Genomic DNA, 20,462 nt, shown 5'->3' with positions numbered 1-20,462 from the left:
GGTCTAATAAAATGTTCCCTTGCAGTCAGTTTTTTCACATGTAACTGAATAAGGGCAATCTGTTGATGCCTTGGTCTGTTTTTCATCTCCTGGTCGGCTTTTTGTCTGGAGGCAGATTTATCTGGTAGCTCTTTTTCAGTAAGCTGATTATACGTAGGGACTTTTGGGGAATTTTTGTGATTGTGGCAGGAAGGATTTGTATATATAAGCATCCTTCTGGTCACGTAAGCCTGTTTTGGGAGAGCAAGGTTGGAGAGATGTCTCTGATTCAAGAGGGAGAGCTACAGTAGGAAAAGAGCACCTCTGTGGTGGTGGTGCTTTTGTGTTAATCTGGGTTGGGAAAGTAGAAAAATCATTGCACAGATTGAAACTGGGAGAGCGTGAGAACAATTATGCGTATGTTCTGGTCAGTGCCCCTCCAGTGGGACTGCCCATCCTTCATTGCATCACTACCTATGAACAGTTATCTCAATTCATATTTCCCATTTTGCTAAATGTCACTGCCAGATACTTCAAGTAACCTTCTTGAAGGAGAAAGTACTATAGAAATGAGAACAAAAGAAAATGTCAGATCCCTTCTTGAAAGACTTTCACGCTGCCTCTAAGCTGGCATTTCTCTATGGGCTCTTGTGGGTTGGAAACAAAACGCTGCTGTTTAGCAAAACCTCCAAAAGTCAGAGCGAGCGGAGAGCCTCAGCCAGCAATCTGGGCACAGAAGTGCTGTTATAAGGTGGGCATTGCTGTTAAGCATGTTTGGAAGGAGGTATTTCTAAGAGCTGAAGTCTAGAGGTAGGTGTAAAGTGGCTGCCATTCTGCAGATAAAGCGTGGATGGTGGCTCCAGGGTTGAGCACAGCTTGGTGCAGGCTTGTGAGGAGGGGCTGGCTCTGCACAGGCCTCTCCTTTCCTTTGCCCACTCCCAACTCATCCAGCAGAAGACAGAGAGTTCACTGCTGTCACACTCCAATGGACAGGGAAGATGCTGCCATAACACTGAGTAAGTAAAAGTGCAGCATTGTTGTGGTCCAAAGCTATGTAAGAACTATGTGCTTGCTTATGTTTTGGTTGCCAAACCAAGGTCTTCATTCTTCAAGAGTTTGCCATTGCTCTAGATTAAAGGCACGGTGCATTCATATATCCAAATTGCTAAGAATGCATTGCTTCAGCTGCGGGTTAGAAATACCTCTAACATTATTTAAAACTGCCAGAGGACATTTGTAAGCATTCCAGTGAAACACCTTTCTTTTTTTTCCCCCATAACCTACTTAAGTTAGCTGTTGCCATTCAGCAAGAGAAGTTTCTTCAGGTTCAGTAATCCTGGTTGTATTTCACGCTAGGCTTTCTTTACATTTATGACTTTATCTCTTTAGACATCATTTTCCTTTGTACAAATTGAAAATAAACTCAGCATGTATTCCTGTATTGTTCATCAGTGTATTTCCAAGCCCAGTATGTTTGTGTGCAGTATTCTCATTTGCTGGTCTGGAAGACAAAAACTCCTTAGTGCTTAAAAAGAAACTGTCCAAAAATTAAATGCATTGAGCAGTACTGATTAATCTAATCCATATGGTAATATTATTGCAGCTATTTGGTTAACATTGCTCAAAGCCATTATTTATTAATTGATATTACTCTGGTACAACGAAAAAGTCTGAAATGATCTGTGATCACAGCTCTAGTTCTTCACCTAAAATCTATTGAAAAAAGTGGATTCATTTGGATCTCAGCGAGCTCTGAATGAACCCCTTGTGCCAAATTTAGCACCAAGACTCTCTTTCTGTACAACTTGGGCTTTGATGACAAGCTTTGTGTTCAGCAGCCAGCGGCATGGAGCACGGTACCCAGCCTGGTCCTGCCAGCATCTGTAATGCTTGTGTGATGGAGGGCAGTGGCTGTACACGGGGAGTCCCTTGCTAGAAAAGCGTGTTCAGAAAACAGAATCTTATTCTCTGAAACTGTTGATCGGTGGTCTCACCTTGGAGTTCTTCTTGTTTGCTTTTCCACTGAAAGGTGGAACTCTTTACTCATGTTTCTTGTTTTGAATTCTTTACCCTTCTGGTGTGATCATAGAATCATTTGAGCCAGAAGGGACCCTTAGAGGTCATCTGGTCCCACTCCCTGCAATGAACAGGGACACCTACAGCTGATCGTGATTGGACTTTAATGAGGTTTCTGAGTAACAACTTCTTTATGGATAACTTTCCCCAGTAAAATACATATATGTGTAAAGCCTCAAGCTTTCCTCACATCAGCTGCTGTCAGAGGGATACTCACTTTCAGGGCATTTTGATCAGAACTCGGTTCCCATGCATATGAGCTGACCTAAATTGCCTTCCCAATCTCCTATTTGCTACTTGTAGAAGGCCCCAGAGAAGCCTTTAATCCGTATTTTAGAGAAAAGGGCTCAGGAAAGTCTTGCAGTAACTCTTCAGTAGATACCTGTTTATACACACACAGAAAATATTTCACAGGGAATACTAAGCTGTTGTGCCAGTTATGCAGGTCAGGTCACGGGACTTTGGATGATGGAGGTAGCATGTCCCACCTGGTGCTTCCATAGCAGAACCAGGACTGGGAGCCCCTAAGTTCCCTGACTCCATTGTGGAGCAGGTAGGATATTCACAGCCATTTGGTTGGGTAAACAATGACAGAAATCCTGACATCTGTTGAGACTGCAGGAGATGAAGGAAATGGCGCCATAAAATCATCTTGGTTGGAAAAGACCTTCAGGATCATCGTGTCCACCATGCACAGTGCTATGCCTTTGGACAGAAGCATGTCCTTGTGTTGGAGGGCTCTGACGTGCAGGTGAAGGCTTTGCATTCCAAGTCCAGAGTGCATCTAAACCACCTTGGGCATGGATGTCTCAGCCCTCTCCATGCATGCTGCTGCTGTCCTGGGGCAGCTGGGTGAGTTGTGCTGTGTTCTTACCCAGCCGTGCACTGTCCCTTCTTGAGCTTTGCCCTTAGTTGTCTGTCAACTCCTGTGAACTCAGATGGCATCCCAAGTTTATTTCAGACTATCCGTAATTAAGGATGACTTTTGTTACCATGGTGTTCCAAACACAGCATTACTTTCAGGTGCTGTGTAATCATGTCTGTCTTAATTATTGCAAGTGCACTGTAACTTTCTAAAGAACATAGTTGTTAGTGCTGTTAAGCATAGGGTTATTTACTGTTCCATGTGACATTTAGAAGGCTGTTGTTGAAATTGAGCAGATGGGTTATACTTTATATCTAGAAATCAAAATTTAATATGTATTCTGAGGATATGTGCAATATAAATGCAGGACTGTAATTTTCTATTTTAAATGATTAAGCAGAAAATAAACTAACTAGAAAACCAGAGCGGAATATTTGGAGGCACAAATAATGATTATGGCTTGTTTGTGCTGCAGCGGGGAGAAGAAGATGACAAAAAAAATTGGGGAGGATCTAAGGTATGGAAAGCTTAGAGAACTTAATCCTGGAGTTATCTATCAGTAGTGAACAGATTGCTTTCAAAACTTCTTTTAGGAAACAGTCTATTCAATTTGCTCATCAAAATAAGTGGTGAAATCCAGACTGATGGTTCTGATTTTGGTGGTGTGAGCTTTTCAGGTTGGTGCTTTCAGAGTGCATTGATGATCAGCCGTGAGAGCAAATGATTCCCCATGAGAACACTGGGAAAAGCCGTCCCTTTGATGAGCTGCAAGATAGCATTGATTGCAGGCAGATAACCAGAATACCATCTTACCAGATAAAACACTTAGCAGCTCTCGGGCCTTAGGAATGCAGTTACTGACGTCTTGAAGACGTCTTGAATATGTACAGCTTCCCAGAAGCACTGAATAGCAAACATCCATATGCAATAATGCTTCTTGAGAAATAAAGCTGTGTGAGCTCACTGGGGAGGAGATGGTGGGGAAGAAGTTTCCTTGGCCCAGTCTGGAATAGTTGGGAGTTATGTTTAATAGTGGTGCATGAAACCCAATGGGATTGCGGTGTACGATGCAATGGGCCACATCAGTAGAGATCAGAAAGATTTCTAGAGGATACCGAAAACAGAAACAGAGAATGTCTGAAGAGAGCAGTAACAACAACAGAAAAAGCCTTATTGAAAAAGACAACAAACAACTTTCAGGACTAACTATAATGAAATTAGGAGCTACCTTTTTTCCTCCACTGGAGCATGTTAAAGGGATGTGGCTGATGGTATTTTCCAGACATAAAGCTTTAATCTGTTTGTCTCCAGCACTCTTCTTATAGTTTCTCCTTGAATGCTTTCAGAATAATTGTTACCAGTTTTCTTTTCCCTGGGTTTTGTGTTCTTTCTTATCTGCTTCTCACCTTTCTCTCTGCCTTCTGATAAAGGCTTGTATAGTATAAATGGGCATGATCTTTTCTGAGCCAACGGCACAAAGTAGTCTGTTCAGCTACAGTACTTGATAAGATGGAAAAAAATATTCTCCTTCCCTGAATTTAATGCCCTCTGCATTGCAGAATGGAAAGCAGAAAATGTTCACCCAGTGTCTGTGGCTGAGAAGCCATTGGCCATTAGGGTGTTTCTGTTCCCTTATGTGTTAGTGGGAGTAGGGACATGAAGATCCTTCAGCGTGCTTTGAAAAAGTCTTGTTTATAAGATTAAAAAAGAAGTACCCACATTTTTTTATTAACTGAACTCGTAACTCCAACCACTGTGCCTTCACCTTGACCTTCCTTTAGTACCATTGTCTTCTCAAGCGCCAGGTGACAGCTTGCTTCTGGGTTTTGCTCGAGGGTTAATCTGAGCACTGGGAACCCTTTCAGCCATCAACAAGATTTGGTAGACTTCAGAATTACTGACAATAAATGATTTTGGCTGAGAAACAAGGGAAAGTCACCATCACAGGAAGAGTAGCAAGAGATTGTTTGAGCTATTCCAATCCATGGCTTTCTCTTCCTCAGTGAGCTGTCTCAGGGTATGGAGGGTAAACTGAGCATTCAGCATGGATTTCTCTAAATGAATAAGGAGCACATTTTAAAAAGCAATACAGAGGTTAGTTGTTTTTTTGTTTTTGTTTTCTTTTTTCTTTTTTTTTTCTGTTATTTAATCAGGATTAAAATGCAAGTTCTTTCTTAGGGAACAGTTTGTGTGTTCTCAGATGTGTCATACCCAAACCTTTATTTTTTTTTCTACTTTGGTGCTTTTTTATTTGGTACTATAAGCACCTTAAGCCTTAATCATTTACAGTTAGCAAAGTACATTTGATATTCCTCTATGGAAATTCTGACCTTAGCTACTCAGATAAATTGTTCATGTGTCACAGCTGCAAAAAAATACATTAAAATAATAGATGTAAAGTCTTCTGTTTTGCCAGCTGGATTAGAGTGCCCTGCCATTATGGGACGATAATCATATGTTTCAACTCTTGCCTATTACTAGGAAACAAGGAAGGAACAAAAACAACTTTGGTCTTTCCAGTATCGTGTGTCTTGTGTTTCCACAGTTTCCTAATTACAAGAACCTTTTTGTTGACGTTCGAAAGACTGCCATTTTAAGATGAGGAGCTCATTCCTGATGTGGTAGGAGAAGGAGCTCTGGCTACTGCTGGTTAAAGCTTCTGTTGTTCTTCTGTAGATGGGAAAGGCATTTTGCACCATGACAAGGCACTGTAATCGTCGAGTGAATTTCCAGCATCCCATGCTACAAGCCTCAGACCTTCAGAGCTGGGATGGCTGTAGGCATGCTGCCTGTCCTCCTTGCATCTCCATCTTGCAGCACTCCCATACTCAATGCACACCTGCTCTTGGCTTGTTCTGAGCAACACTGTGCACCAGCAGATGTATTTGTCATTGTATATTAGTAGTTAATCCAGTCCACAGATGGCACACGCCTTTTCACTGTAGCTGTGTGAGTTTCAAACACTCCAAAACCCTCTAAAGCCATTGCCCAGGGCCCTGCAGTTGTTGTGTGCGCAGCACTTTGTCTCTTTGCTGCCATCATCCATACCCATCTGTTAGGATGGCCTGGAGCCAGTCTGTATGTCAGGCAGATCCTTTCCAATGGACCTGGAGAATGAGTCTGTGTGTTTAATATACTCAGGATGGCAACGCGCCATGTCTTCTTGTATGCATCTTCTGTGCATGTCATGGTTGCGCAGAGGCATTGGGGCAGTGCCAATTTCAGGTCAGTTGCTTTTGTAGCCACTTCCATCCACCTGTATCCACTAATTTGACAGTAGTGAAAATTGTTTTTTTTTTTTTTTTAAGTGGAGAAGAAAAGGGAGGATTTTTGAAAAGTGCATTCAAATGAGCAGATTAAATCACCTGAACATTTGGGACAAGTGGGAGAGGCAATTCCTCTATGGAAATACATGTAGGGAGGGGCACCCACGTGGATCAGGGGATGAATGGTTGCAGACACCTTTCGAAACTTGCAGTTGGTGTGTGTTTTTATTGGGGAACCAAGAGCTGGTAAGCAAAAGATGCTGCTTCCTAACTGTGCAGCTCTCAGCTAAAGGAGGAAGAGGCGTTTTGATCCAAGAATCCATGCTTATGCTTTCCAGGTCTGCCCTGGTGCAAGGCTGTTTGTTTCAGTTAGGAAGGTGATGTTCCCTTTCAACAAGGCAGCTGGAGTGGGAGATGATGCCTTACTGCAACAGATGTGGTCAGACCAGTGCAACATGTTCTTTATTTGGACAGCAGTCATTTGCTCCAACAGAAGTGCTGTGGTGCTTCCTACATCCGTGGCAGGAAGAGTTGTACTGTTTTAATTATGCTAGCTGACTGCCAGTTTATTAGTGCAGTTATTGTGGGAGCTCTGTGCAAGTACAAGTTCACAGGGTAAAACTTTGGGCATATGCTTTCACTCTGGGTGAGTCCAGTCCTGTATCCACACTTTCTCCTTTCTGCAGCCTCGTCAGTAGTTTTTCCCTTTTGTCTCATCTATTTGGTGTGTTGTTGCTCATTATACCTTAGGCCCAAAGCTGGCAGTCTTTGATTAGCTACCTTGTTGGGTTGTTTATTTCTGAAGCACTACATGCTATTGCACTCAGTACCAAAATTCTTGTCGTTACTCTCCCATAGGCTGAGAATTTGTCTGTGAGTAAGACCAGCCATTTCTTTTTTCTCTGATCGGCTGGAACCTCTGTTCAGACATACGCATGTATTCAAGATAACGTGGTTTTGCTTGACAGTAATAAAAGGATGCTAGAGAGGAAGGATTGGTTTGTAGCCCAGAGACCCTGTTTGGAGTCATATGGAAGAGAAACAGTGCCAGAGAGCTTTAGTTCTTGAATACAGATCAGTTCTTCAGGAGCCGATCCAGAAAGTGGGGAAAGCCTGTGTGTCAGGCAGGGATAACTCCCTCTTCTTGCATTGTTTTTCACTAAAGGCCTTAATGATGTCCCTTAAGAAAGCTAGCAAGAGAAACAGGAGCGCACTGAAGAAGTGATTTCTCTTGGGGTGTGCTTCTTGGGGAAAGAATAATTAAATCTTACAGGCATTATGCACTTGCATTTTTAAATTTGCTATGTAGATTTGGCTGGCAACCAAATTAATAACCCAATAAATCACTGCTATGATATCAATGGTATTAAACCATTGGCATGGTTTACTCAGACCCAGCTGCTGCGTTTCTGTTGTTTTTGCTGCTGCCAGTCAATACTGAAATCCTTTGTTAATTAAAAGAACAAATTTTTATTTCTTGCCGTTTTTTAACCCAAATGCTTTCTCCCTCCCTGCAGAAGGAGCACGCTTTGATCTGCAAATGCTGTATTTCAGCAGTGCATCTGGAGCCCATTTCTGCTGGAAGTTCTCGGGCTGCAGCTTTTAGAGTAGGGGGGATACTTTTCTGAGATGAAAGCTTAGGCTCAAGAGTGACTTTTACCGAATTAGAAAGTCATGGTTATTAAACATAAAAAGCAGCAGAGGAGATTACTAGCTTATAAATGCTGCTACTTAGAATTATAGAGCTACTGCAGAAAGCTGAGAAAAGCTGGGCTAGGGCACAATCAAGCCAGGAAATCAAAAGCCTCATTTTTATGTCTGTATGAGAGGCTAAAACTGTTCTCTTTTATAACTGCTTTGCATTTGTTCTTCAGTTGTAATTGATTTTCTTCATGCCTTGGGACAAATCAGTGCTCCGTTAAATAACATAACTCTTAGATTCCTAAAAGCTGGTCCTGGCCATAGGACTAAGAAAGGCTTGGAAGTACAGAGAAATGTACACCCGTGAAGATGCCAGGAGCTGTAGGGAAGCCCTGCAGCTCTGTGGTTGTCGTGGCTGTCCACAAAGCCCTTCTTTTCACTTTGACTTCTGTGCTCTTTCAGTCTGACCCCGAGATGTCCTGAGCATGTTCTGTCCCACTGGAGCCAGTCCCTTGCTTTCAAGCAGCGGTCTCTCCTGGATTTTGCAGCCAGCTTGTGCAGAGCGTGTTTTTCCAGGTGCTGCAGTGTTTAGGTTCCTTGGCTTTTTGGCTGTCAGCACCTCTAGTTCCATGCCAGCCATTGTGCTGCACTTGGCATGCGTGAGGCTTGTCTCCAGTAACAAGGATGTGGGGGGGGGAATGGCATTCACCTGAACAGCAGCCTACAAATCCTTATTTCTTATTTTTCTTTATCCCCAGAGAACATCCCTCGGGAGACACTGATGCACTTTGCGGTGAGGCAGGGCCTGCTGAGGCTGACGTGGTTTCTGCTCCAGCAGCCGGGAGGAAGAGGAGCGCTCAGCATCCACAACCGCGACGGCGCGACGCCCGTGAGCTTGGCCTTGGAGAGGGGCTACCAGAAGTTGCACCAGCTTCTGACTGAGTAAGGATGATTTCATGGTTCCTCTGCTTGTTTTCCTTTATCGCGCTTCCCTTTATCCCTGAAGAGTGTCTAACTGGGGAATATTGGTTGTAGGTGGATGGTTGGACTAGATGATCTCAGAGGTGCCTTCCACCTTAATGATTCTAAAAGCTAAACTCTACTCTTGAAGAAAGTTTTTCTGTAGTTTTGCTTTTACCTTTATTGCCAGAAACAACGGGAGAGTGACCTTAGTATTCAAAGTTAGTGCAGTAATACTGTTGGGTTCTCCTTTTCCCTTCTACAGTACGTTGTTCTGTTTCCAGCTATGCCTTGTAGCCCAACGTGAGTCATGGTAATATCAGCTAATTAAGGCAAACCTTATACAAACAGAAGTGAAAAATCTTGTCTTCAAACAAGTACAGCCGTTGAAAGGAGTGCAGCTAGCAGGCTGGTGGCTGTGACTGTCACATTTGTACTTCATAGATCTGCAGGTTTTTGGTTAGATGAAATCATAACAATTCTACTGAACTAAAGCAGCGTCTCGTAGAGGATAGATATCTGCTGGTGGAAGTAAGAATCTAGGTAAAAATTAATGCAAGTATTTGCAGCAGAAACTGTTCTGTTCTGTGAGAGTGATGAGAAGCAGCCAGATCTTGCCAACTGCAGCAAGTAACTTGTCATGTGAGCCCTCATTGCAGCGCTTGACAGAAAAGCTTCAGAAGATGGAAAGTTATTTTTGAATAGCAAATGTTTGGCTTACCGGCTTTAAAGGCTGCAGCTAATAAAGACAAAGAGCTTAAAGAAGTTCTGGGCCAGGAGGGCTGTTTGTAAAAGTTTTGGTCTGCATGTCTGCTGTTCTGATGCCTGGTTCTCTTAAGCTTTGTTATTAACTTTGTTTTCCTGATGGGAATTTTCAGATGCGTAGGGGTTATGTTCAGTGACCCAATGTCGTGTTTAGGACTCTTCTGTGTTGTCCATGCTCTCACGCTACGTTTCTTTATGCTACAAATTGTAAATTGTTCTGTTTTCTATAGTTGTTGGACAGGATGTTAGAAGCAGCAAAAAGTAAGTTTGGCTGTTCATGTGCTTGTATTTAAGTTTCATCTGAGACGATGAAGCCAACCACATAGCAAGCAGGGTGAAGAAGGTGAGGGGTGGGGCAGGAGCTGTACTCTGTCCTTCTCTTCACCACTATTGGCTGGGATCAATACAGAGATGGCGTCAGTGTTTCTCTTTTTCCCATGTAAGTTCAACAACAGTCGTAGTGTGAAAATACTCAGTGGTCTTGCAGGCTGCTTTGTAAAACTGGAATAGGCAAATTCATCCTGAAACTGCAGCCAAGAGCTCCAAGGTGAGACTAATGATGTTAAGAGAATTTGTGTACTATCACAAAACCTAAATTGACCACAACTTGATGATGAAGCTCACAGCAAATACTGCGATCTGAATATGAGCAGAGCTGGTAATTTTAAAAGATTTGGGAAGTAAACAGAGCTGTTGCAACTGCTATTCATGTATTTGGTAGTGTGTTTCACAACCAATTCCTATGCAGGCCAGTCCTTTCTTGGTGGGAAAAAGAAACAAAAGCACTTGGATAAGTGGCATTGCCCTCTGCTAATCACTGGGACAGCTTCTGTTGGTGTCATCTATGGGATTTCTCTGGTGACCTTTGCAGTACATCTTTGAACACGAGATACTGTAGTACCCTCAGTACCTTTTCCATCAAGGTGCTGCTGGCTCCTGTTCTTTTTAGTGTATCCTAAAACCATTTAGGTGAGTTAAGCAGAATTACGGTTAGTTTCCCTCTTGCGTGGAAATACCTTGCCTAACCATCTGACAGCAGTGCTATGCATCTTGTTGCTCCAAAAAGCTTGCAGTGGATGGTGGCTGCAATGAAGGTGGTCCGTTTCCATAGCAGAAGTTTCATTGGTGCTTTCTGCCATCAGAGGGGATCAGGGCCTGAAAATCCCTACTGGGAGGAGAAATAGCGAGTTTCAAAATAGAGAAAAGCAGCCAAACAAGAGCATATATTATTTACGTGCTGTCAAAACACAATGGATACTGTACAACCTCTTTTCTGCACTCTGCTTATGCACAGGCTGTATAAACCGTGCACACACATTTGGCAGGCAGTGTGTACCACTCAGCAAAATACGGAGCAGCAACGCATGTTAGCGAGAGCTTCTACAAAGGAGCCATTATTTTTACAAGTAATTAAGCTCCACTTTGCAAAATAAATGAATGCAGCGTGTTTTGTGTTGCATTATCCTTGGGGGGATTTTATTGTTCACTTGCGTGCTAATTTGCAGGACCCTGCATTTCACAACTCTTCTCTTGGTCGGTGTGGGGAAGGGGTGAAGTTCTGCTGTAATTAAGGCAGAATCATTAAAAAACAGACAGAAAACCTCTGTGGATGCAGCTTTGTCTGCGTTCAGCTGCAGTGTAAATATTTTTCTCAAAAACTAATGACACTGGTGACATTTGGAATTTCTGTTTGTCGGATGAGCTTTCCCTTTTCAGCTCTCGCAGTTCATTTTAAGGATGCAAGACGCCTTCCACTGCAGAGCTGCAAGTCTGGAAGCTTCTTTTGCTGTAGGCTGGAGCTTGTGATGTGTCTCCTGCGTCCTCTGGCAGAAGTGATGCACCCACAGCCGCTGGTGTGACTGGATGCACCTGATCACCCATAGAAGAGCCTTGGGAAGCAGGCAGGGTGCAGAGCTCTCTCTGAGTTTCAACAGTTCCCGAGTGCGGGAGGAGTGAATTGAAAAATGAAGGCTCCTTTGTTGAAGCCTGCTGCTTCCTTATGTTTAAATTGGGCAATGCTGGCTGCAGGGCGTTGGCAGCTCTGCTGTGCTGTGCAAAGACAGGGCTCCAAGGAGGCAGCAGGGCTCTAACCAGGGCAGGGTGAGTAACTTGGCCTCTGCAACAGAACGGCTGCATTTTGCAGTAGTTGATGTTTTTTAATATGGTTCAGTGTAGTAACATAATCTGCCTGCCAGCTCCATGTTCTTCAGTGTAAGTCAGGCAAGTTAAAATGGCTCCAAGAAATAGCTCGCGTTCTGAATTTCAGAGTCTGAGCGCTGTTCTGTAAAACATACTATGATTTTGTAACCTGATTTCGTTTCTGCAAAGTTCTGTCCAGCAGCCCAAAAGTATCAGGTTTTTTCTTTCACTGAAGCCAAATTTGCGTTGTTCCTTCACAGCTGAGAGTGAGGGTAAGAGAAAAGTGAAGTCTGTAAGAAAAACTCCTGCATTTTCTAGTCTGAGCAGAGGGGAAGATACAGAGCACAAGTCTCTTGTGTTTCTAGCATTCATTTTGCTTTTCTGTTTTCTCTGCTGGCCTCTTATTACCATGGAGCACTTCTGTGTGTCTCTGCAGGTCAGACCTCCAGGTAGCAGCCTGGTGCCCAAGAATGTGAAGCCATAAGCCAGTATTAGTGCAGATTTCCAAAATTAAACTGACCTAGATTTAATTAACACACGTGAGGAACGGCTCACTGGTAGCAGGAGTTTCTCCTGAACATTTTGCAATGCTTGATAATCACTTGCTATTGTTCTGATTTTGTGTAATTAATTGGTGATGTCTGTGCTGTAATCTCCGTGGTGCCTCTCAGATGAGGAAGGTTTTTGAGTCACTTTACTTTTGTAATTGAATGCTCTTTTCTGCTTTTCTGGGCCAGGGCTGCAAGAGGATTTGTCTGGTGTCTTGTTTCTTTGCACACCAGTTCAGCAAGTCCATTAAGTGCGTTTGATTTCAGAAATCTCCAGTTTGTCTTCAGCTGTCTGTGGTGCAGATACATTCTGAAATCACAAGGTTTTGGGACTGGGGTCATCACTGACTGCAGTGAGTTCAGTGCCAGGCTGGGGCAGTGTGTAACGGGGCGCTGGCCTGATCCTCTCTGCACCCTTGCCCTAATTGTGCATTGAGTGGCAGCGCTCTGAGTCTCCCCTCTGTTATTTCTTTCTCTGTGGTTCCCTGTGCAAGGAGCAGGAAGCAGCTGGGGACATGCAGGTGTACTGCAGGTTGCACAGCATTGCCTGCCCATTGCTGTGCTCTGCTTTGCATTTGTGCTAACCGGAATCAGCAGCTGAAGAGTTTACTGAAGTAAACCTTTCTGCTTGTCAGAATGCTGAAGCATCTCCTGCTTGTCCTTGCATTCTTCCATCCAAAACCAAGCAACAAACCTTTTAATTGCCATTTAAAGGGACATTCAGAGAAGATAAAGGGCAAAGATGGAGGACCCAATGAGAGATCATGTGTTAAGAGGATGCTGCTTGGGTACAGAAGCATGGGAGCAGTAGTGATCCAACAGGACCCTGGTTTCAGGCGCTTCATTGCTGAATTTCCAGATGACTTTTTTGCAACAGAGTTGCTTAATTGCTAATTCTTCCTGGCTGGAAGGATGCTGAGATGCTGTGGCTTTCCTCTGGCCATGGCGTTACAGCAGGGGAACAGACAGCAGCAGGGACAATGTGATGGAGCAAGAGGCATTCGTGCTTCCCACCTTCCATTTACTCACTCATTACATGCACCAGCTTTTACTCTTTTCCTGGTGTCCTCCAAAATCCATACTGAGATCTTCCTTTGTAGGTACAGCTAGGAAAGTGAAACATGCAAAGATGTATGTAACAACAGGCAGCTATTCCTGTGGAACGTGTGCTGTACAGTTTGGTGAATGTATTTGGTGAGGCCTGAGAAATGTTTGACTTTTAGAGTTCAGACCCTCTGAGGTAGGAAATACGTTGCATTTGTTAAGATAACTGGACTTGTTGTCCTAGGATTGCAAGTCTGCACATAACTGCTGAAGGAATAAGCCAGCTCTCTTCTCTTATATGGTTTCCTATTGTAAAGCGTGTTGATTGTTGGACTGTGAAGTCTGCATTAAATATCTTGAATTCAGTTGTTGAGTATTTAATCTGATGTTGAAGGGTAAGTTATGCAATCCTGAATTCAGTTCAGTATCCAAACCCACTGCAGTTCACATTTGCGTGGAGCACCATAAGCAGTTACTCATTGTTTCTGCAGCAGATGAACTCTTGCCTTCAACATCAAAAGGATTCCAATTACAGAATTGCCTTATGTGAGAAACATTTGTAGTTCTTTTGCTGTTTTTCTGGTTTTGTTTTTGTTTGCTGCTTTCCTGTGGCTTTTGGTACATTCACCTGAGGTATAAATACTGTCTTTAAATGACTTTCCTGTGTATGAGCTGTCCATTTGTGTTAACCCATTCTACCATGTATTAATTGCGTGCGTTTTCTGAGTCCTCCTGTAGGATGCATACTGATGTTCCCAAAAATGGGGAGGGACATGGAAGTGCTGGTGTGCACTTGTGCTGTGTATGCCATTAAAGACAGTGGGGCTGTTGACAAAGAGCTGATCGTACCCAAACAAGGCCTTTGTTACCCAACGTTCTGCAACAGCATTGAATTACTGTCTTGTCTGTTTCTATTTACTTTGTAATGGGACACAACAAAAAAAAATCTGTTAAAAGGATGTGAAGGGAGCACACAGTCAAAAGGGACACACTGAGTCCTCTTAGGAGTAATAGCATTGCCACTAAATATTAATTGTAATTAGTAACGAGCAGTTGTTGGCATTATCCGTAGCTGGTTAATGCTGGCAGCCTGCAGTTTTGTTTGAAGAACAAGGAGGTACTTTGGAGCCCCACACCCCCGTGTGTGATGAGCTTAGGAAACTGCCTTTTGTTTGTTATGGTTTTCTGGAGTCTTGCTCTGACATTCTGGTGACTGTGATAAATCTGGGTGTGGATTTTCATCGGAGGGGCTGTTGGCTTGATGTATGTAAGTTGTTAGTGTTAGGGACGTGTTGTGCAACAGCCACCAAGCCCAGCTTCCTGTCCCAGTAGGCACCGTTCCCTGTTTATCCCGGACCACAGACAGTCTGTCTGATCTCGTATTTTCAGTGAGTTATTAAAATAACAGCCATAAATCAAAATTTGAATAGGAATGTAAGATATGTAACACTAAAATCCAGTGTAGGTTTTATTTGTCTTAGAGAAAAGAGCATCTAAATTCTAGCATTTCCAAGCTTTTTGCCATAACCATAGCACTTTTTTTCCCCCCTTTTTTGAAGTGATTTTATTTTCTTTATCATGTGAATCTGATGCTTTCAGAACCACCCCGCAGCTGTGGCTGAGGTTATGCTAAGATCCCAAGAGCCAGCAGTGCTGCTGGGTTTGCTTTGTCCCAGCCAAGGTCTGCCTCAGAAATGTGAGGGGATATCCCCAGGAAACAACACCTTGACTTCCTGCACCGCCTTCCGCACCCGCCTGCGGGATCCCCTTTCCTAGTACGAGGCTCTGCTTAACCCACTGAGATTGTTTGGATCATTTGTCCATTCTCTTCCTCAGCCTTCCTCTCCCCTTTGGACAAATCCTACTATCTGTGTACAGGAAGGTGCTTCTTTCGGAGCCCTGCTGGAGCCAAATTTCAAACCACTCCAACCGATGACTGCTTCTGAAACTTTATCCTCCAGTCGGAGCACGTTTGTTGTTCTCCCTTTCTCACTTATCTTTCCTCTTTTTATAAATATCTCGCCGATATCTGCAGGAAGCTGGGAGCTGCACTGGGTCGTTGCAGCCGTTCCTCCGCTGCTTTCCGCCCCTCCTTGGCCTGGGGCCATCCTATCAGCTTCACTACGAGACCAGAATAGATGTGCACACAAAAACGGCACTGCTCTGCTCCTCCTTCACCGGGGATGGCTCTTGCTTGTGGAGTTCTAAAAAATAGTATCCCTTGTAGTTTCTCGTGTGTCGGATGTGCCAGTGATGCTGTGGTTTGAGCAAGTCATGGCCCGAGAGCATTTTGGAGGTGGTGAGGGGTTGAGTTTGCTCCTCCGCTCGCTGTGTTTGGGGGTCGGCATCCTTCCTTGAGCCCCTCTTCCGTGGGTGAAGGGCTGCTGGTAAGTCTTTCTCCATGCAAGCACTGTGCTTTCATGAAGGCAGCCATTTCCTTTCTGTGCAATAGAAAATGGGCGTGAAGCAGCGGAGAGCGGGGCTGGAGGACTCCTGCCAGGTTTTCTCAATGGGACATGGCTCAGTGCCATGTGATTGTGCTGAAGGTGAAGGCATTTCATGTGACTGCTGTGGACTTCGTTGGTAAGCCCTTCACTTCTGAGCCGGGGGAGATGCTTCCATCGGCGAAAGTTTGGCTCAGAGTTGGTACAAGGGAAACTTTCTGTTCAGTGCTATCTTTTAAGTATTTCTGTAGGAAGCTGTTGAAAGGGCAGGGTGAGAAAGAATTGACCCAGGATGGTCAGATCCTGTAAGACATGCTTCCCCTGTTGCAGGCAAACTGTGGTTAAGACTTTTGTGCTGAATGGGAGCAGATTTTCAGACTACTTAAATGCTGTAATTTCTATCTATACCTGTTAGTAAATCTTTAGTAAATATTTGCATTTTTGTTTTTATCTCCTAGTAGTTCACCTTGGGTAAGCACTCCTGTCCAATTACAACTATGGCAGAAATTGCTAATGTGGACAAAATGAGTGCCTTTCATCATGAGGGTGCACTAAATGTAGGTCTAAATCCTATTTTCCGAAAGAATGTGTGTTTTTGTAATTTCTCAATAGAAGGTAGGGCTTGCAGTGAGCCAGAAAGGAGACACACAAATGGTTAAGCTCTGCACAGGGGCAGCTGAGCAGGAGAGTATTCTCATGTGATCTACGTCCTCTTGAAAGCGATTGTCTGAGCAACAGAAATAGCAGTGTGCAAACAAGTTGACACTTGTGAGCACTCATTTGTCCTCTCTGCTGCAGTACATCAGCGCCTGGATGCGTCAGTGTATGAGAGGGATGACTTGGAGGAGTTTGTGGATTGAGCTGTCTTAATTACGTACAACATGGGTGACTGCTCCTAAAAATGAGAGCTCTGTGTTATCTGTGCTTGGTTGCGATGTGAGAAGGATCTTGGCTATTCCAAAAGGCTTAAGCCCCTTTTAGGCTGCAGTGCAGATTTGCAACTTGAATATGGAAAGGAAGTGCTGTCTTTAACCAGCAGCAATCACCACTGCTCACAAATGATCAGCCTGACCTGCAGAAGGTGAAGGTGGCAGATTGCAGCAGCTGTAGCAGTGGTGGGATGTGCTCTCCTGCAATCCCACTCCACGTATTGAAGCCTCTGAGGGTTCTCTGAGGCTGCAGCTCTGCAGGCTGCTCTGTGGGTGCCTGTTTGAAGATGCTTGTGAGTATACTTGAAGCTGATGAGAAAGTGGAGAAGGCTTTTGTGTTCTTGAAGCCCGCCGGTGGTGGCTTCATGAATGGGTGAATATGTTTTTTTGTGATGACTGCTTCATCGTGCTCCGATAGCGGGCCCTGAGCATTGTGATTTCTCATACATGGCAGCTGAAAAGAAAAATAGTCCACACAGGAATGTCTGTGTTTCCTTGATAAAGGAAGGTCATTTCTGTAGCCACTTTGTGCTTGTGATGTCTTGTTTGACTTCAGTGCCTCAATGATTGGGTTTATACTAATAACCACAAAAAACTGTACGCTTCCTCCTGCTTCTCTATAGAAATATTGATTCTGTTTAAATCAAGGGTAATTCTGCAGAAGTCAATTGAGTTACATTGTGGAAAAGGGTGGAAGACACAGATTAGCTTTGTGTGAATTTGCTTTGTGTCCTGATTTTACCCGAAATGACTCACAGGGAGGGCTGGGTCACTGCGCTGGGGCATGGTGGGGGCAGCTGTTAGCCCTCTGTTGGCTGCGGCTCTCAGTAAGGCTTACGATCATTCAAACAGATTTTTGCTATCCTGAGTCAGTTTTGATTCAAAATGAAAGTTCTGGACCTGAAGTTTTAGGTGAGCACTTTGGTAAGGTGAATGCTTCTGCACGCCCTTATTGTGCCCATGCTGTCTCTGTACAGCTTGGTGGCAGCAGCCACGTGAGGTGGTACAGCATTGGGTTGCAAACTTGTGCACAGTCAGGGTTTGGCTTTGAGATGCCTAGGTAGAAAATTCTACTGACGAGAAGTAACTGCTGAGTTAGTTTTTCATTCTGATCTGTAACAGCACCCTTTTATCCTTCCTTTTCCTTTGGTAAAAAGAACGTCCATGTTATTACTGCAGAAGGTCGGCTGTCTCGTAATAGAGATAATGACTTGCATAGAAGCAGTTTCACAGGGCAAGCCAAATTCATTTCAGGAGTGACAAAACTGCTACAAACTGATGGCTGTTGGGTGTTTGTGAAGAGGTGTGCTGGTTTCGGTGTAGAAGTTGTAGTATCTATATCACAGAATTGTCTCTCCCTCTGACTTGTCCTCCTGCGGTCTGTATTTCAGGTCTCTGTTGTTCCACAGCAGCTACTCTGGTGATCTACACCTGCAATAGGTTCTATTTAAAAAGCAATTGTACCCCCTTGTTGCTAGTCACTCGTGTGCTCTTCCAGTCTGGGGGAAAACAGCAGGTCTCTCTACTTGAGAAAGACCTTGTGAAATAGAGCTGGTGGCTGGAGTTAGCTGTAAATCACCTTCCTTTTCAGAATGGGAAACGTGTGTGCGTGCGTGTTCGGCTGTCTGGCCCTGGAGCCTATGCTCTGCTTTGCTTGGGCCATTGATTAGATGACTGTCCAGAGTGAAGAACAGCGTGCGTGTCCTGCAATGCAGCATTCCTTCTTGCTCGCAGGTTAACCTGCACTGCTTTTATTTCAGAGAGGAAGCCGCAGAGCCCGACTCGTGGAGCACCCTGTCTCACACTGTGCACACCGGGGACTACTGCGTCAAGCACCACCAGCAGCTTGATGTTTACACGCTGACGGCTGAAACCAAGGAAAGGACAAAGGCCAGCCTGGAGAGTGACATACGGCAGCTTCGGATGCACATGCAAAGCCACCAGCACATGGTAAGGCAACCCCTGCGGTGACTGAACAGAATGAGAAGCGGGTGCTTGCAGTAGCCTGGTACCTGGGAGGGATGTCCACACATAGGAACCATTTGGGTGCATGTTTAGTAGTGAGTCTAGACAGAAACCTACCTATTTTCTCTTCCATTTTCTGCCTTTCCCTTTGTTTGGTACACTCTTAGAACAAGGACACATCAGAAGGGCAGGGAAGCTCTGCTGGAGGAGTGTAAAGTGGCATTAGGTGTGCTCTGGGGGGTCTTGGGGTCAGTAGAGGTTAGCACAGTAGGTACGTCTCTGTCCAGACAAGAAAGGGTCAGAGAGAAGAGTGAACGGAAAGCCTCTGAGAGGCTGATGGAGAAAACAGTGGTTTTCTTTGTGCCTGTAGAACTTGGGGGACAAGCCAACCCCAGCCATGCAGAGTGCATACCCACAGCCCTGCCCTTACTGGGGCCCATGGTGTTCTGGGTACAGGAGCAGTGATGACACGAGGCAGGGACTTTGGAGATTTTTCTCAGTGCCTGAAAATCGGTGCCCAAGGGACTTGTTCAGGAGGGGAAGATGAAGCAGTGAGACGCTTCTGTGCGACTTCTCAGAACTGCTCTGCATGTAGCACAGCTGCCACTGTGTTATCACTCATAGATCTGCTGCTGTGGGGGTGTGGGGTTTAAATAACGCTGCTCCTGGGGGCTTCTGTTCCCTTGACGAGCAAGGGGAGAGAACTGTTGTCTGCAGGAAAGTGGAGTTCAGAGCAGATGACCACCCAAGTCGTCATCACCCTTCTCTGAGTGGGTGTTGTTAATTACTCCTGAGCAGGAACTGGTGGTACAGCAGAGCTTACCGTGAAGTCTCCTCCCTGTGCTTCTCCTTTCCATCAAATAACACTGTACACAGTCGGCATATCGAGCTCGTTTCGTGTTTGCTGGAGCGAATGCCAGACGGGTACACGTCTGACAATGAAATCACAAAAGGCTATGTTTAGACTTTTTCTTTCCAGCGCTGTTTCACTTCACATCTAATCTGATTTGGATTTGGAATGCAGCCCTGTAATTATTTCATTTAGGTTCATTTAGGGTCAATTAGAAGCCAGTTGGCTTCCTTTGGAGACGGCTGTATTTTTCAGGCTATTGGCAGAGTGACTTTGCCATGATGATGCTGGGGCTGCTATGGACCTTCCTGTTGAAATCCGTGCTCATTCCAGAACAAGTGTCACTGTTGTCTGCATCTGTCCATCCATCCTGGCTGGATGCCAGCAGCACGGTGTTAGATGGAGATGGCAGCTTTGCAAGCCTGTGCTGCCTGCCTCCTGGGCTCACCTGCCTTGGGCTGCCTCAGAAGACACGAGCTGTGCCATGGCTGGCAGCATCCTCAGCTGTGTGGGAGCGAGGTGAAGGGCTTGTTTTAAATAGGAGAGCTGTCACAGACACCAGAATTAGGTTTAGTGGTCTGTGATTCAGTGATTTGGTGGCAGTGGTCACAGTTTGCAAACCTCAGATTGTGGAAAAAATAGCAAACACAATATCCTCAGGGCAGCAGAGATCGTCGCCACTGCCTGTATATGCAAAAAATAAAGAAGTTTGAAATAGATTCATTAGAGTGCTGAATTTCTAGAGGGCCACGGGCCGTCCTCTCCTGCTGACAGAGAAAGCAGCGTGCCCTCTGAAAGCATGCAATGAAAGCCCAGAGCTTGCCTTCAGAGCTGTTTCCCACAGAAAACCAAGGAAGCTATGTGGGATCTTCACTGAAGGGCTGGGCTCGCTCATTAATTTAACAAATCATTTTTTTTTCTGGTTTCTGAACATTGAAATACAGCAGAGAGGAGAATAGAAGATGATATTGAAGCAGAAATGATTCTTTTT

The 20,462-nt window shown here is 44.5% G+C and overlaps 1 protein-coding gene across 14 annotated transcripts in view; it reads left to right on the top strand.

The window, feature by feature from the left end:
* The window catches only part of AKAP13 (A-kinase anchoring protein 13), a 194,594-nt gene that overhangs the window by 78,284 nt on the left and 95,848 nt on the right, over window positions 1-20,462 (top strand). For 13 of the 14 annotated variants that reach the window (XM_046899348.1, XM_046899343.1, XM_046899346.1 and 10 more), the window contains 2 exons: window positions 8,586-8,769; window positions 18,417-18,606. In XM_046899348.1, coding sequence (XP_046755304.1) covers window positions 8,586-8,769; window positions 18,417-18,606 — 374 coding nt within the window. Of the gene's footprint in view, window positions 1-8,585; window positions 8,770-15,459; window positions 15,671-18,416; window positions 18,607-20,462 lie in introns of those variants that run through there. The other variant, XM_046899350.1, reaches the window with a different exon arrangement.

The sequence above is a fragment of the Gallus gallus genome, chromosome 10 (assembly GCF_016699485.2).
Source record: "Gallus gallus isolate bGalGal1 chromosome 10, bGalGal1.mat.broiler.GRCg7b, whole genome shotgun sequence".
NCBI classification, from domain to species: Eukaryota; Metazoa; Chordata; class Aves; order Galliformes; family Phasianidae; genus Gallus; species Gallus gallus.
The sequence above is the reverse complement of the archived record's forward strand: the minus strand, read 5'-3'. Positions and strand labels throughout refer to the sequence as shown.